The 15,864-nt window shown below is 38.7% G+C and overlaps 1 protein-coding gene across 18 annotated transcripts in view; it reads right to left on the reverse strand.

Moving 5' to 3' along the window:
* Nucleotides 1-2,263: 2,263 nt before the first annotated feature.
* The window catches only part of LOC135112266 (uncharacterized), a 92,807-nt gene continuing 79,206 nt past the window's right edge, over nucleotides 2,264-15,864 (reverse strand). For 2 of the 18 annotated variants that reach the window (XR_010274245.1, XR_010274243.1), the window contains exons 3-6: nucleotides 7,392-7,586; nucleotides 5,991-6,101; nucleotides 5,603-5,802; nucleotides 2,264-5,403 (exon numbers count right to left, since the gene is read on the reverse strand). Coding sequence is in view for 3 of the 18 variants with exons in the window: in XM_064026552.1 (XP_063882622.1) it covers nucleotides 2,830-2,905; nucleotides 5,991-6,092 (178 nt within the window). In the remaining 15 variants the exon portion in view is untranslated. The remainder of the gene's footprint in view (nucleotides 5,404-5,602; nucleotides 5,803-5,990; nucleotides 6,102-7,391; nucleotides 7,587-15,864) is intronic. The other 16 variants (XM_064026552.1, XM_064026554.1, XR_010274247.1 and 13 more) reach the window with 15 other exon arrangements.

Below are 15,864 nucleotides of genomic sequence, written 5' to 3' on the forward strand. Positions count from 1 at the left end.
CTCTCTCTCTCTCTCTCTCTCTCTCTCTCTCTCTCTCTCTCTCTCTCTCTCTCTCTCTCTCTCTCTCTCTCTCTCTCTCTCTCTCTCTCTCACCAATTCTCCTTACAGGCTTGGTGGTGTATCCTGAAAATTTGGAGATCCAGGAGAACTCTGTCACCAAGAACATGCAAAATGAATGTCATTGGGTGGCTGATGGCAGCTCCTCAAGTGAACCCAGAGGTGAGGGAGGCTGTCACTGGGTCTTGGAGGGAGCAGGGAAGCAGGGGTTAGAGTGAAGATGTTTAGAAAAGAGGGATGCAGCACTGTGGTTGTGAAGAGTAGCCATCATTTTCATTTTAAGGGTGTTTTTAAGCTATTTGGCTTGTAGTGCCACTGAGGACTATCCTTTTCCACTGGGGACTCAAAATAAGAATAAAGACAGACTTCGTATTCTGAGTGTTAATGAAAGTAAGAATAATAATCAGAAATTAGCAACCATTATCACTATCCTGTTTCTTCATGTCAAGCATGATAAAGTTAGATTTAAAAAAGAAATAGGAAGGAACTGGTTTTCAGATGGAGTGATAGATGAATGAAATAGACTCGGTAGTTAGGTTAGTGCTGAGTCATTAGGGAGCTTTAAAAGATTAGACAAATTTATGCATGAGGATGATAGTGAAAATAGGTAAGCACATTTCATGCAGGGATTGCCATGTGTAAACCAGATGGCTTCTTGCAGTTTCCCTTGTGTTCTTACAATTATTATGCCACTGATATGATGCCACAACACAATGGTAATGGTGGTGATGGTGTGTTCCCGAGTGATGCAGGTGATAATGGGGCTTGACATGAGTGTCAAGGGCATGTAGTGTCCCGTCACCTTTGCTCCTGTGACCTCTGGCTCTTCTAAAAAGGGGAGTTGCATCTTCACGGTATTTTTATGTCTGATGGTGTGTAGTAGTAAGGATTATCCAAGATTGGAGAAGTGTCTTGGGACCTTCCTCATGAAAAAAATTTGTCATAGGGAAAAGAAAATACAGAAGCAGGCAGGGAGTTCCAGAGTTTACTGGTGAAAAGGATGAAAAATTAATAATGGTGAACTCTTGTATTGGAGAGGTGGACCACCACCATCACCACTACTTATTCTCCACAGATCACTGGGCTAAAGTACAGCAAGATGAGTGCCTTGGAGAAGCTGTGCCTTGAGTTGAAGGCTGCAGTCACCATCAGAAAAGAGCAAAGCTACAACAAGTCATCCAAGTACTTTGTCAAGAAGGTTTATGTTGAAGGCAACCTCCTGCACTGCTCTCAGGAGAACAGTGGGACTCATGACCGCCTCCAAGACCCACAGAGGATTGGAAGGCATAAATTCAATCTTGGATAACTATTGACATTTAAAACTGGTGACTCCACTTGTCAGATTGTAGGTGGGAAAGTTTTAGGGTTGATTGATGGGAACATTGTTGATCTAAATTCTTTTTTGGTAAAGTACTGTAAATCGCTTGCATGTGAAGTTTCAAATGGATGAAATAGCATGAATGGTTTTGTAGTTGAATTGTTCTTTGTAGCTGGAAAAAAAAATTAGGGTCGATTGATGGGAAAACTATTGTTCAAAATCCTTTTATTGTAAACTAGATCATGTACATAGTTGTGAAATTTTTTTGGAAATGAAATAGCATGAATGATGATGATGTTGTTTGTGTTGTACTATGGGTAAACCATTGGAAAAAATGTAGTAGTTATGAACAAAATTGGATTAACTAAACATCACTGAGGTTGTAGTTGTGAAATTTTGGTGTAAATTAATGTAAACAATGAAATACTTTAATAATCATTAAAGTTTTAATCTTATATTAGGAGTCATTGGAAATTAGCTAAAATAAACACCCTTATATTATCTTAACCCTATAATGACTAACCAACTTTCCTCTCAAATCATAGCATAGTTTTAACACAAGTAAACAGTGCACAGCTTTGCCAAATGTTGTCATAAATCTGTGTTGGAAATATAGTCTTCATCAAGCATTATTGTTGTGTGAGTTATCATTGCTGTCATGTGTTGTTTTAAGGAGACACTGATTTTGCAGTTTTTTTTTTTCTACACCTATTCAAAAGTTAAAAAATCTTTCAGTTTTCTGTGCATGTGTTCTAGTATCCTCTGCATTCTTTCTTGTCATTCTTTCACACTCAGAGCTAAATGCATTGAACTAACATTCCCATTCCTATTATTCAGCAACTCATGAAATTAACACCAGAGCAATTTGGTATGTTATGGAAAATGAGAGAGAGAGAGAGAGAGAGAGAGAGAGAGAGAGAGAGAGAGAGAGAGAGAGAGAGAGAGAGAGAGAGAGAGAGAGAGAGAGAGAGTCCTTTTTCCCTCTTCTCTCATGTCATGGCCCAGGACAGGGTGACGTCCTTGGAACATCGTCATTTGCATTCCCTAATCACAGACAGATGTGCCTCCTCACTCACTCCTCCATGTTGGAGAAAATAATTGCGTTAATGAACATGTCTTGCACTTTATCATTACTTTTTATTATTATTATTATTATTATTATTATTATTATTATTATTATTATTATTATTACTACATTTACAGTAGTCCCTCACTGTTAGCAGTTTAATTAGTGTAGCCAAACCAATGTCAAAAGTGAAATTTGCCAAACGTGAATAGTACTATAAATGGGGTTCACCCTTTTGACTTGCATTTGAAAGCAAAGACATTATACATGAAACATTAACAGCAATATAGAATACAATAGATAATAGATGACAGATGTTATTTACCTTTAATTATTTATAGTTAAGCCTGGTGAGAGGAGCAAGTGTGGTAATTGTGTAGGTGCACTATTAATATTTGGCACCCAAACCAGTGTCATCCATATCCAAGTGTCCATGCCCTCCACCACTTGTAGAGGCTGCACTCCTGGGGACAAACACCAAAGATGTGGTTAATTGCAGCAAAAAAACAGTAAGATGGCTGTTGGGAGGTTCACAAAAATCAAACAATGCACATGGACGACAAACTGGATCAACACCATTCTGTTACGTCAGTGAGTGGCGCACCAAAAGTGGATCTGATGTGCCAGTTTGGGTGATGGTACCAGTTCAAACCTATTGCCAAACTGAAACAAGAGGGACCACACTCTCTCTCTCTCTCTCTCTCTCTCTCTCTCTCTCTCTCTCTCTCTCTCTCTCTCTCTCTCTCTCTCTCTATATATATATATATATATATATATATATATATATATATATATAAAGCTTTTCAGTAATAAACATTTAGTGTGCAAAAACTTTTAGTACATCTAAACTATAGTAACTTGTGTCTTCCTTACAAGTGGTGTCATCCACCATTCTTTCTCTCCCCTCTTAAAAAGTGGGAAAAGGAAGACTGCTGGACCACACCACAAGTTATAACAACAAAAAAAGGTTCATTCAAACTTTACTCTGCTGCATGGACTGTATCAGCTTGTATTCAGGCAGGTCAAGTTGGGCGATACAAGTGTGTGCTGGAAGGAAGCTGTCATCTGCTGGCTTTTGGATTATCAACCTGGAAGCCTGGGTGTGTGTGTGTGTGTGTGTGTCTAAGAGAATCAGTTTGAGTGAGTAGTGGGAGGGAGTTTTTAAGTATGTGAGAGTAAAAGAAGGGGTTTTGTAGAGAGAGAGAGAGAGAGAGAGAGAGAGAGAGAGAGAGAGAGAGAGAGAGAGAGAGAGAGAGAGAGAGAGAGAGAGAGAGAGAGAGAGAGAGAGAGAATTTTGTGTGTGTGTAGGAGAGAGAATACAAGAAATTATTTCTATTAAGAGAGAATTTTGCGTATGTGTAGGAGAGAGAATACAAGAAATTATTTCTATTAAATTTATTACTATTATTCTAAATTTATTCATATTTCAGAGGAATGACTGACAGAAGAGACAAAGAAAAGAGGAGGAAGAATATAAGAAAGGAAGGAAGGAAGAGAAGAGGGGGACATGAGAAGGATGAAATAAAGGAGAGAGAGAGAGAGAGAGAGAGAGAGAGAGAGAGAGAGAGAGAGAGAGAGAGAGAGAGAGAGAGAGAGAGAGAGAGAGAGAGTTACTGATTGTGAGAATTAATTATCATTATTATTATTATGTTCAAAATGTATTATTTATATTTGCATTGTTTTTTCCAGAAGTGATAGAAAGAAGGAAGAGGAGAAGATAGATGATAATAAGGAGGGAAGAAAGAGAAAGAGAGAGAGAGAAGACAACAAAGAAGGAAGAGGACATGAGAGAAGAATGAGGATAATAGAAGAGGAAGAAAAAAAGAAGAAATGAGAGAAAGATAGAAAAGATAAATAAAAGAAAAATAAATCCTCCCCCCTGCCCCCCTTTCTCTCTCTCTCTCTCTCTCTCTCTCTCTCTCTCTCTCTCTCTCTCTCTCTCTCTCTCTCTCTCTCTCTCTCTCTCTCTCTCTCTCTCTCTCCCACAATCCACAGACCCACAGTATGTCTCCCACAGTATGTTGACAAACCCAGTCACTCCCCACAGCCTCTCACAAATATACCCCTCTCTCTCTCTCTCTCTCTCTCTCTCTCTCTCTCTCTCTCTCTCTCTCTCTCTCTCTCTCTCTCTCTCTCTCTCTCTCTCTCTCTCTCTCTCTCCATGCCTAAGAGAGGAACCTGGTCAGTCCCTGCGAGAAATTTTGCAACATTTTCTGTTCAAGCAAGAGTTCATTAAAGACTTCCCATTCCCAAACAGTACAAATGACTGGATGGTCTGGAAAGTATTCACTCTGGAAATACAGTGAGGGGTTAATGAAAGGAAGAATATTGGAAAATGTGTGTTAATTTAGATTCCTGTGGTGTGTGGATGGAAGGACTGGGTGAATATAGACAGCAGAAGAGGTGAGGAGTGTATGCTAACTAAAGGCAGGAAGTGAAGGACTGGATAAATATTAGACAGAAGAGGTGATAGAAGCAATGGACTAGATATACAGAGATAAGGAAGGGCTGGATAAATATTAGACAAGAGGTGATAGAGGCAAAGGACTAGATATGCAGAGACAAGGAAGGGCTGGATAAATATTAGAGGAGGTGACAGAGGCAAAGACTGTACACTAATAATGAAAAATAGATAAAATGAATGACAGAGGGAAGATGAAAGAGCGAAGAACAACTAAAATGGATGATAAGCAGGTGGAAACACCTACAAACAAGCCTATCAACACCCAAACACCCCTGACACACACACACACACACACCCCAGCTCCTCCAGTGTGAAAGATATTCATGTATAAGCAAGCCATTTTAGCCCACAATCCAAACACTTCACCCCTGACCTGACGTACCAGCATGCACACTCACTGCTGTGTTGCCGGTTTTGCTGGACGTGTCATTCCTGATTGCTGTCTGTTCATTTTGGCCTAAAACCTTCATGCTTCATCCTTCACTTCCTGTTGTGAAACTGTTGCAAAGAAGGGAGAGTTTTTGTTGCAACATGAATTCCAAATCAGATTCAGTACTTTTATGAAATCTTTCAAGACGACAACCCTGATATTGAACTCCATCACCAGACACACACACACACACACACACACACACACACACACACACACACACACACACACACACACACACACACACACACCAGTTACAATACTTACTTCAGTGCACACTCTTCACTCCTTTAGAGATGAGCAAATGAGTGAACAGTGAATAAATCTGTTAATAAGCACACTGTGTTTTGGTGCAAAGAATCAGATACTGCCATATTTTCACTGCCGTTCACCACTCATGTCCAACGGAAGGTTTGTGGGCTGCCTTCACCATGGTCTTCCTGGCACTTACAAATCAGGGCCACAAACTGAGAAGAGCATTAGAGTACTTGGAAGGAAACCACTGGGAAGATCTTGAGATGGTGTGTGGAGGAAGGCATGACAACACTCAACAGTAAGGAAGAAATTGTCTACAGCTGCAAGTGGGAGATACTCATGGGCTGTCCAACCCCAGAAGGGAAATTATGGACAAATAATGATGTAATGAAAAGCACACCTGAATGGACTGCTGACCAGCTGATGTCTCATGAATGCTCTTCTTCCTCCTCTTGGTTTTACTCCCTGCGTGGTGGCACTGACGTCATGTCTCCCAGTCGGTCTGTGGAGTCTGAAAGAGAAACAGTGTAATAAGAGTAGTGAGGAAACTGACAATGCTTAAAAGTAGTAGTTTCATTGCACAATGCCCTGGGATGTTATAGTGTGCAGCATGAGTCCTCTAACACAGACAGAAAAGAAAGAATTGCACTCCACAATTCACTGGGACACACTCATATCTAAGAGCCATCTATCACACACACACACACACACACACACACATACAAGGAGTCCCATTCCATACTTCACTGCACTACAGGACACACATCAAGGTGGTGCAGGTCTCCTCTTTTACATACACACACGAGGGAGACATGTTGGGGCCGAGGTTCGCATTCTTAAGTGCTTTGTCCTCTCATCAGAGGTCCCTTCAGAGGTCAGAGAGACAATCAGCAAGGTTCTGAAGGGTGCTTGTCTCACTGATGGTGTAGCAGCCTCAACAAACTACCTCTTGAATCATGACAACACTTCAAACTCCCACTGATCTCCACTATAGCTTGCTAAAAGTAACCACCAAGAATGAAACACTCACAAATGAGGCCTTGCACAAACAAGGGGTTAACAACATTACAACAATCACTAGAATCACGAAAACACTCTTGAAAATCCTATCAATCTCCACTCCAGGCTGCTAAAGCAAGCCGAGACAATGGCACACTAAAACCTGAGAAGGCCAAACGTCACAAGTACTACTGTGGCTCCCCAGAGCACCTCCATGCGCTCCTTCATGGTGCAGGCGTGACAGGCAGAGACACAGCCCAGGTGGTGGCTGGATGGCACTACTCACAATCACCTGCCACCAGAGTGTTGTACAGCTATTTCATCAGGACAATTCATACATGACTATTGCAAACAAAATCTAAAAGCTTGATGCTTCATTGCTGATGTGATGTACATATACACTCATGAAACTGTTGGAAAGTAGGTACAGCAATTGTTGCAACAGGGGAATTTTAAACTGAATGAAATCTTTCAAGACAACAAAATATATTATTCAACTTCATCACAAGACACACATGCCACCTTTCCCCACACACCAGTAGCTGCATGGATGGACTGATGAGAAAGGTGTGTGTGTGTGTGTGTGTGTGTGTGTGTGTGTGTGTGTGTGTGTGTGTGTGTGTGTGTGTGTGTGCAGAAGTGATGCAGGAATTTATGGCTGAGTCAGACACCACCAGACACAGAGATGGGACACCACCACCATAGCCCCCCCCTCCTGTATATGACAACTAGGTAAACACACACACACACACACACACACACACACACACACACACACACACACACACACACACACACACACCTTGACCTCTTTCATAGTGATCACCTTTCACCAACAGTCTGATGAACAAGGTTGCTGAAACTGTGTGCTGACAAACCAAAGTGTTGATTCCTGCAGTCGCTGCCACACATTGCAGAGCCCCGGTGAGGTGCGGCTCTTGCTCTTGAGTTAAGCAAGTCTCCCAGGTTTTCTTCTACTTGCTCTCTGTGACATCACCTGCAGGGGGACACACACATCAGTGTTCCTGTCACATTATGGGCATCACACTCAACTCACAAGTCAGGTCCACATTCACAAACCCTCAGCTTTCTTACTAAGACTATCTTCCAAGGCCACAGAGACAATCTGATGGGTTCCCAAGACTGTTTCTCCTGTTAATGAGTTAGAAATATTGTTAATCTCTCACTTGAACCATAAGCACACCTCTAGATACCTGTGTAACTTATCAAAAAGGGCCCACATTCAGAAATACTCTTCCTTCCTACCATGAATATTTTCCAAAGCCACACACATGATCAGCCATGTCCCTAAGGCTGCTTCTCCTGTTAGTAAGGTGGAAACATTGTTAATCTGTCACTTAGAAACTCTTACAACTTCAACTAGAACCTCTGAAATGCAGCAGAGATGCAGCACATAAGTATGAATGAGTATGCTTCTCAGTTCACTTTAAACACTTTAAACACTTTAAACACTTTATTATGTTTGTCTGTAGTACATATATAAGCTTAAGGTACAATTAATTGAAAGACAAACAGCCCCCTTATGAAGCACAAGCTTTTTGGGCACACTTAATATCTACTTAATACTGAAATGTAAAACAACACTAAACTAAAAATCTAATTGAAGAAAATGTAAAAAAAAAAAAAAATAAATAAAATAAATAGCAATAACAAAAGATTTAGGGATAAATGGCTTTGCAAGAACAGGAAGGAAAGGAGAAAAATCATAATTATACATGAGAAATAGAGAAAATTGAAGTGGAATCTGATTATAAACAAGCAAATATTTGTTTTGAGAATAATTAAACAAACAGAAATAAATATGTATATATACTAGAGGATATAAACTATTTTAGTTACAGAGGATATGAACTATTTGGTTACAATATCAAGAAACAAAATAATTGATATTGATAAAAATTGATTGAAGTACAAGATGTGTCAGTATTGAGACAATAAATATTCTTTTAGTTTTATCTTAAAGATATTTACGCTTAATGAATTTTTTATATGTGACAGGGTGCTATTCCATATTTTGGGACCTTTATACATTAGAGAGTGTTGGTAGAGAGTTAAGGTATGATGGGGAATCTGTAGAGAATGCCTGTAGCGTGTGGAGTGGTTATGAGTTAGGGTCAGGGTATTGTTGTTGTTGGAATTTATCAATTTGAACATGTATGATGCAATAGAGAAGTTTGATAAGTCAGAGAGTTGAAGGATTTTCATAGATTTAAAGAGTGGAGGTGTGTGTTGGAGGAAGTCACTATTAGTCATGATTCTAATAATTTTCTTGTGGAGGATGTTTAGATTTTGTAGATGACATGGGTAGGTAGTGGACCAAATTGGATTACAGTAGGTTAAGTGTGGGTATATATGGGCATAATACATGATTTTCATAATTTCCACTGGAACAAAGTTTTTTATTTTCAGCAATAGAGCTATTGATCTAGATAATTTTAGGCAAAGGTTTGATATGTGATATTTAAAGGTAAGATTATTGTCAAATGTGACTCCAAGAAATTTTGTCTTAGAAACTTGCGTGATATCTTTATCTAATATGGTAAGTCTAGGTAAGGGTTGGTATTTGGTGGTGGTATTTGTAAATAACATGTAGAAAGTTTTAGCTGTGTTAATTGTTAGGTGATTTGCAAGACACCATTCAGAAAAGGCAGATAATTCTAGGTTGGCTCTGTAGATTAGGTCAGTGGGATTATCACCAATCATGTACAAGGTGGAGTCATCAGCAAACTGTATAGTGTTGAAAGCAGTAGAGGCATTGCTGATATCGTTGATATATATCAGGAAAAGAATAGGGCCTAAGATGCTACCTTGTGGCACGCCAAGATGTATAGGTTTGATGGTTGATTTAGAGTTACTGTAGGATGTAAAATGAGATCGGCCAGTTAAATATGATTTGAACCAATTTTCCACACAACCGCGAATACCATAGTGATGTAATTTGTCTATTAGAATGTTTGGGTCAACTGTGTCAAAAGCTTTGCTGAAATTAATGAAAATGGATATTATAGACTTATGTTTATTCAAGGCATCGTGTAGGTCAGAGGTAAACACATTTATAGCGTCAAAAGTATTTAGTCCGGGGCGGAAACCAAATTGCCTATTATTTAAGAGTTTTTGTGAATTGAGGTAGTTCATGAGGAAGTTCTTCATAATGATTTCAAATATTTTAGAGAACACTGGTAAAATAGAGATTGGTCGGTAGTTTGAGATATTAGTTTTACTTCCTGATTTATGGATAGGGATAATTTTTGCCAGCTTGAATCTATTAGGGAAAACTCCATCTTTTATTGAATCATTGAATAATTTTGAGAGTGGCTCTGCTAGAAGATTTTTGTTCTCTTTGATTATTTTCACAGGTATTTCATCCGTAGGGCATTTTTTATTTTTTAAGGCAGAAATAGCTTTTACTATGTCATTTCCTGTCACTATGGGAATATTCATGGAATTTAGGAAATTACCTCTGAGATAAGAAATGTGTGAGTTTTGAGCTCTAGGAAGCTGGGAGCTAAGTTGAGGTGCAATTTGTGAAAAATAGGTGTTGAATGCATTTGAAATTTCATGTGGAGTGTGTAGGACTGTGTCATTATAGTGTAGTGTGTGGGAGACCGTCTTGTTATTATTATTAATGTGTTCTATTTCAGTAATTAGTTCCCACACTTTTTTTGTGTTAAGTCTAAAATTTTCAAACCTTTGTAGGTAATATTCAGATTTTTTGCGTTTTATTAAGTTATTTAGATAATTTCTGTAATGTTTGTAGTGGTCCATTGTAATTGACCCTAGTTTGTATAGTTTGTACAGCTGATATTTATGTTTTGTTGAATTTATTAACCCCTGTGTTAACCAAGGCTTACTTAGTCTTTTGGATGTGATAGTTTTGGTTATTTTGGGGAAGCAGGAATAGTATATTTTATATAATTTATCCAGGAATATGTCGCAGTTTGTGTTTGTGTCACTGCTAGTGAGGTAGAGATTCCAGTCTGTATTTGATAGGGTCTGTGTGAATTTCAACCGATTTACTCTATTTTGTAGCCTAAAATCAACTTTGTGGTGAATATTGCACACTTTATCAGAGACTGGAATATTGATAAACACTGGAAGGTGGTCACTGATAGGAAAGTGGAAAATTCCAGAAGAGACTGGTTCATTGAAGTTTGTCCAGACGTGATCCAATAAAGATGGGGCTGCAGTTGTATTTATGTCTGAAAATCTTGTTGGTCGAGATATATGTGGGAAGTAATTGTTTGATTGCATAGTTGTAATGAAAGAGTTAGTAGGAGGGTGTGACACATGTTCAAAAAGGTTTATATTGAAGTCACCTATGAGTATATTCCTGTTGTTTGTGAAAAAGTTATTTGAAAGAAGATTATCAATATATGCATTAAATTCATTTACTTTAGCATGTTTACTATTTGGTCTGTAAATACAAGAAACAGAGTAGGAGGTACTAGGTAGAATAATTTTCACACTACATAGTTCAGCATTTTCATCACACATGCAAAAATCCTTAATAATTTCACTTTGTAGGTCAATATTTACATAAATTGCAACACCCCCACCTGGAGAGTATAAAGGCCTGTGAACATGATATGACTTATAGCCATCAATTTCGTGAAGGTGAACATTATTTGCATTGAGCCAGGTTTCACTTATACATAAGATATCAGGGAGTTTGGGAAGAGATTTGATAAAAGAGATTACTTGGTCATAATTTTTGTTTAGTGAGCGGGCATTTATATGGAGAATATTGATATAGTCAGCGCTACTTCTTGGTATAACATTCATGTATGAGGTAAGGTCATGATAATTACAGATATCATCTAACTCAAGAGATAAGTACATGGAATTTATTATTTCTATGCCGATGCTATCAGATTCATTGTTGTCTTCTAAGTCGTTGAAAAGTGTATTGAGGAGATTCTCACTAGTAAAGTTCATGATATAGAAAGGGGAATTTAAGAAAGGCTAGTAGAAAAGGGGGCAAGTATGGGTAGCAGAGAGGGAGGAGGGAGTGGAAGGGATTTGGAAAAGTTTAAGGGAGAGGAAAGGAAGGATATGATAAGTAGAGATAGAGAAGAATAATCAAAGAATAAGGAAATACATAATAAAAAATTAAAATAAAAATTAAATAAAAAGAAATTGGAAGGCTTACCAGGTATGTCATAAGAAGGGTGGAAGGTAGATTGCAAAATGTTTGCAGAATTTGGTGATCAAAAGGATTAAGTTGATAAAACTATAAATGTTCAAGATATTGGCAAAGTAAAGATGATAGAATAAAGCTTCATACCCAAGATATTGGCAAAGTAATAGATAAATAGGCAAAGTAGTAGATGATAAAAGAAACTTTCATATGATGAAATCTAGAAAAAATTAAGATGAATAATAATAAGTTGGAGACATGCATAGGATATGACATATAAAATATATACACAGGAAAGGATAATGAATACATTATATATATAAATTAAATAGACATAAAGATATCTAGAATGTTTGGTAGGAAATATTGCATCATGTTGAGTTGAGAGCACATTTAAGACTGGGTCAGAACAGGATATTTATCTAGGAAAATGTTCAAAGACTGTTCAGTGGTTATCATGTGTTTTTGACTAGATGTTTTTAATTTAACAAAGATCTTTCCATCCCTTGTGTAGCACTGTTGGAAAAGCTCCTTGTTTTTTTTCCTGATACCCCAAACTGTACTGAAGATATTGCGTCGTTTTGGAGTGAGACTTTCATTAATATAGAGGCTAGGTTTAACTTTTACACAGGCATCCATTATTTCTGCCTTCTTTGATCTATTTAGCAGCTTTACAATTATTGGTCTCTCTTTGTTTTGACTTTTTGAACCTAACCTGTGAGCAACATTGATGTCAGCATGACTTAAATTGATGTGCAGATTATCTTTAACTGAATTCACAACAAGGTCAGTTGAGTTTTCATGGTTTTGTTCTCTGGGCAATGCAGGACCACTAATTATTATAGTATCTCTTTCATATTGTTCTACATCATCTAGTTGATTTTCAAGTTTACTGACTGTATCCTCAAGTGAGGTCACTTTGTCCTGCAACTTTTCAATTTTTTCATCTTTTTCCTTGGAAAGAATAGACAGAGCTTTCACTATTGTGTTCACTATCACTTTACCTTCTTCGGACAGACGAGCAATGTCACTGGAGATGAAGTCAAGGATGTTTGTTGTGGGTGCTTGTCCCATGGCTTGAGTTGGTGTCTTGACCATCTCGGCTATGGCTGTCCCCTGCTTCTGTCCAACTGGAGTAGATACCACAGCTGCTACGTCAGACCCTGCCGCACTCCTTGTTTGCACCATTTAGCTTGCGAGAATCCAAGTAGTAGACTACGTGCAGGTATAATGGAGTAAACAGGTACAGGGGCGAATCTGCGACGAGCCGGGGTTTGTTTACGTTTGGCAAATATTGTTGGAACAGTCCAGCGGCGGAGGCAGGGGACTTGTTTTGCTGGCTTATTCTTCCTTCACATCCTTCTATGTACTGGTTCTTGTATGGATCTTATGGCGGAGACATACCCGGAGCAGCCCGTAATGGTTCTTGGATAATAAGCGGGTGTAGCAAGCAGAAAAAATGTGGAAAGTGAGGAGCTCCAAGGCACACGTGTGGAACACATCACCAGGATAAGGGTGTGTGTTAACACAGCACTTCACAGCACAGAAGGCACAGCACAAATCATTTACGTGCACATCCATGAAAAGAAAAGGATTAAAAGTAGACTGTGCAACTCCCAGCCAGTATACTGTGTGGGGATGCCTGTGGAAGAATACACATGCTTCAGAATGGTTTGGGAAATAGCAATGAGGATGAACAAAAAGCAGCACAAGATGGATAGCTGGTCTCCTCACACCCTTGTCTCTGGTACACAGCAGTCCCTGACTCCCCCAATCCCACATGGGGCAGCCCAGACAAGGTGTGCACACACACACACACACACACACACACACACACACACACACACACACACACACACACACACACACAAATTCATCTTGGCTGAAAGTAACTAGTGGTGTCCCATAGGAGTCAGTGTTGGGACCAATAATGTTTGTAATACATGTAAATAACAAACAAAGAAATAGTTATATGAACTTATTTGCAGATGATGCTAAGCTGATGAGAAGAGTAGAAAATGTAAATGACTGTATGGTACTGCTAGAAGATTCAAATAAGATGGAGTAAATATTGGCAAATGGAATTCCATTTAAGTAAATGTAAAGTAATAGAGTTTGGTAAGAGAATACAATATACAATATTATTATGATATGGATGGTATGGTTAAAAAAAATCAAAAGAGGAAGTGGATTTAGGAGTAACAGTCACTGAAAATTTGACTTCGGACAGACACACTAATAAAATTACTGGAGAGATGATGAATTTGTTAAAAAGAGTAAGAATGGCATTCTCATATTTGGATGAAGGAATGATAAAAAAGGTGTTGATTTCCAAGATAAGACCAAGGCTGGAATATGAGGCAGTGGTGTGGTCTCCTCATACAAAGAGGAATATTATAAAATTAGGAAACACAACAAGTACTACAAAGAACATCCAAACTAAGATAAGAACATTGCAAGGATATATGCACTAACAACAACACAAATGAAGAATGGAAAAAAAATTGAAAAACAAAAGAGAAAAATGAATCAACAACAGAAGAATAAACTACATTTTTCTTGACACTTTTGGGAGACAGAGTGAAGAAATGGTACCTAAAGTAAAATGAATGAAAATAAAGTAGAGAAAAACAGCACAAACGAATAACAAACTGTGACGCGTGCCAACGTAGATACACAGAAAACTGAACAGCAAAACTATTTAAAAGAGACAAACCCAAAGGCAGCATGTTTAGCAGCAACAGAGCTAAAAGAAGAAAACCAGACTAACAATAACTGCAATATTAGGGGAAGAGACAGGACTGCCAAAGGAGAAGGAGGTGTAATGATAATGACAAGAAATGAGATGAAGACAAAAATAATGAAATATGGGGAAGGAAAAGCAGAAATGGTAAGTGTTAACTTGATGGTAATAACACTTCTGACTTCTGATCTTTCTAAAATTTCTGATTGGGGCAGAGCAAACTTGGTATTGTTCAATGCCTCAAAAACTCAATTCCTCTATCTATCAACTCAACACAACCTTCCAGACAACTATCCCCTCTTCTTCGATGACACTCAACTGTCCCCCTCTTCTACATTGAACATCCTCGGTCTGTCCTTTACTTATAATCTGAATTGGAAACTTCACATTTCATCTCTACCTAAAACAGCTTCTATGAAGTTAGGTGTTCTGAGACGTCTCCACCAGTTTTTCTCACCCACCCAGCTGCTAACTCTGTACAAGGGTCTTATCCGTCCATGTATGGAGTATGCTTCACATGTCTGGGGGAGTTCCACTCATACTGCTCTTCTAGACAGGGTGGAATCAAAAGCTTTTCATCTCATCAACTCCTCTCCTCTAACTGACTGTCTTCAGCCTCTCTCTCACCGCTGCAATATTGCATATCTAGCTGTCTTCTACCGCTATTTTCATGCTAATTGATCTTCTGATCTTGCTAACTGCATGCCTCCCCTCCTTCCGCGGCCTCGCTGCACAAGACTTTCTTCTTTCTCTCACCCCTGTTCTGTCCACCTCTCTAACGCAAGAGTCCCACCTCTCTAACGCAAGAGTTAACCAGTATTCTCAATCATTCTTCCCTTTCTCTGGTAAACTCTGGAACTCCTTGCCTGCTTCTGTATTTCCACCTTCCTATGACTTGAATTCCTTCAAGAGGGAGGTTTCAAGACACTTATTGATCAATTTTTGACCACTGCTTTGACCGTTTTATGGGACTGGCATTTCAGTGGGCATTTTTTTTATTAGATTTCTGTTGCCCTTGGCCAGTGTCCTTCCTACATAAAAAAAAAAAAAAAACCATATACAACCCAAAACAAACTCTTGGAGCAAGGAAGACCGTGAGAAAGTAACAGAAGATACCATTCAGTACTTAAGTAAATTAATCAAAAACAGTAAATGAGAATTATTGGTTGGTGACTTCAACTGCTAAGAAATGAACCAGGAAACGTTCGAGGCAGGAGGAAACGAGACTGCACGTGGAGAAAGACTTCTGAAGGTGACTATGGAAAACACAGTGATGCAATGGGTGACTGAAAATACAAGATAGAGGGGAGACGACAAACCAACAAGACTTGGCCAAACATTAATGAAAGGAATCCACCCAACTAAAGAATCAAG

Source organism: Scylla paramamosain, chromosome 23 (assembly GCF_035594125.1).
Source record: "Scylla paramamosain isolate STU-SP2022 chromosome 23, ASM3559412v1, whole genome shotgun sequence".
NCBI classification, from domain to species: Eukaryota; Metazoa; Arthropoda; class Malacostraca; order Decapoda; family Portunidae; genus Scylla; species Scylla paramamosain.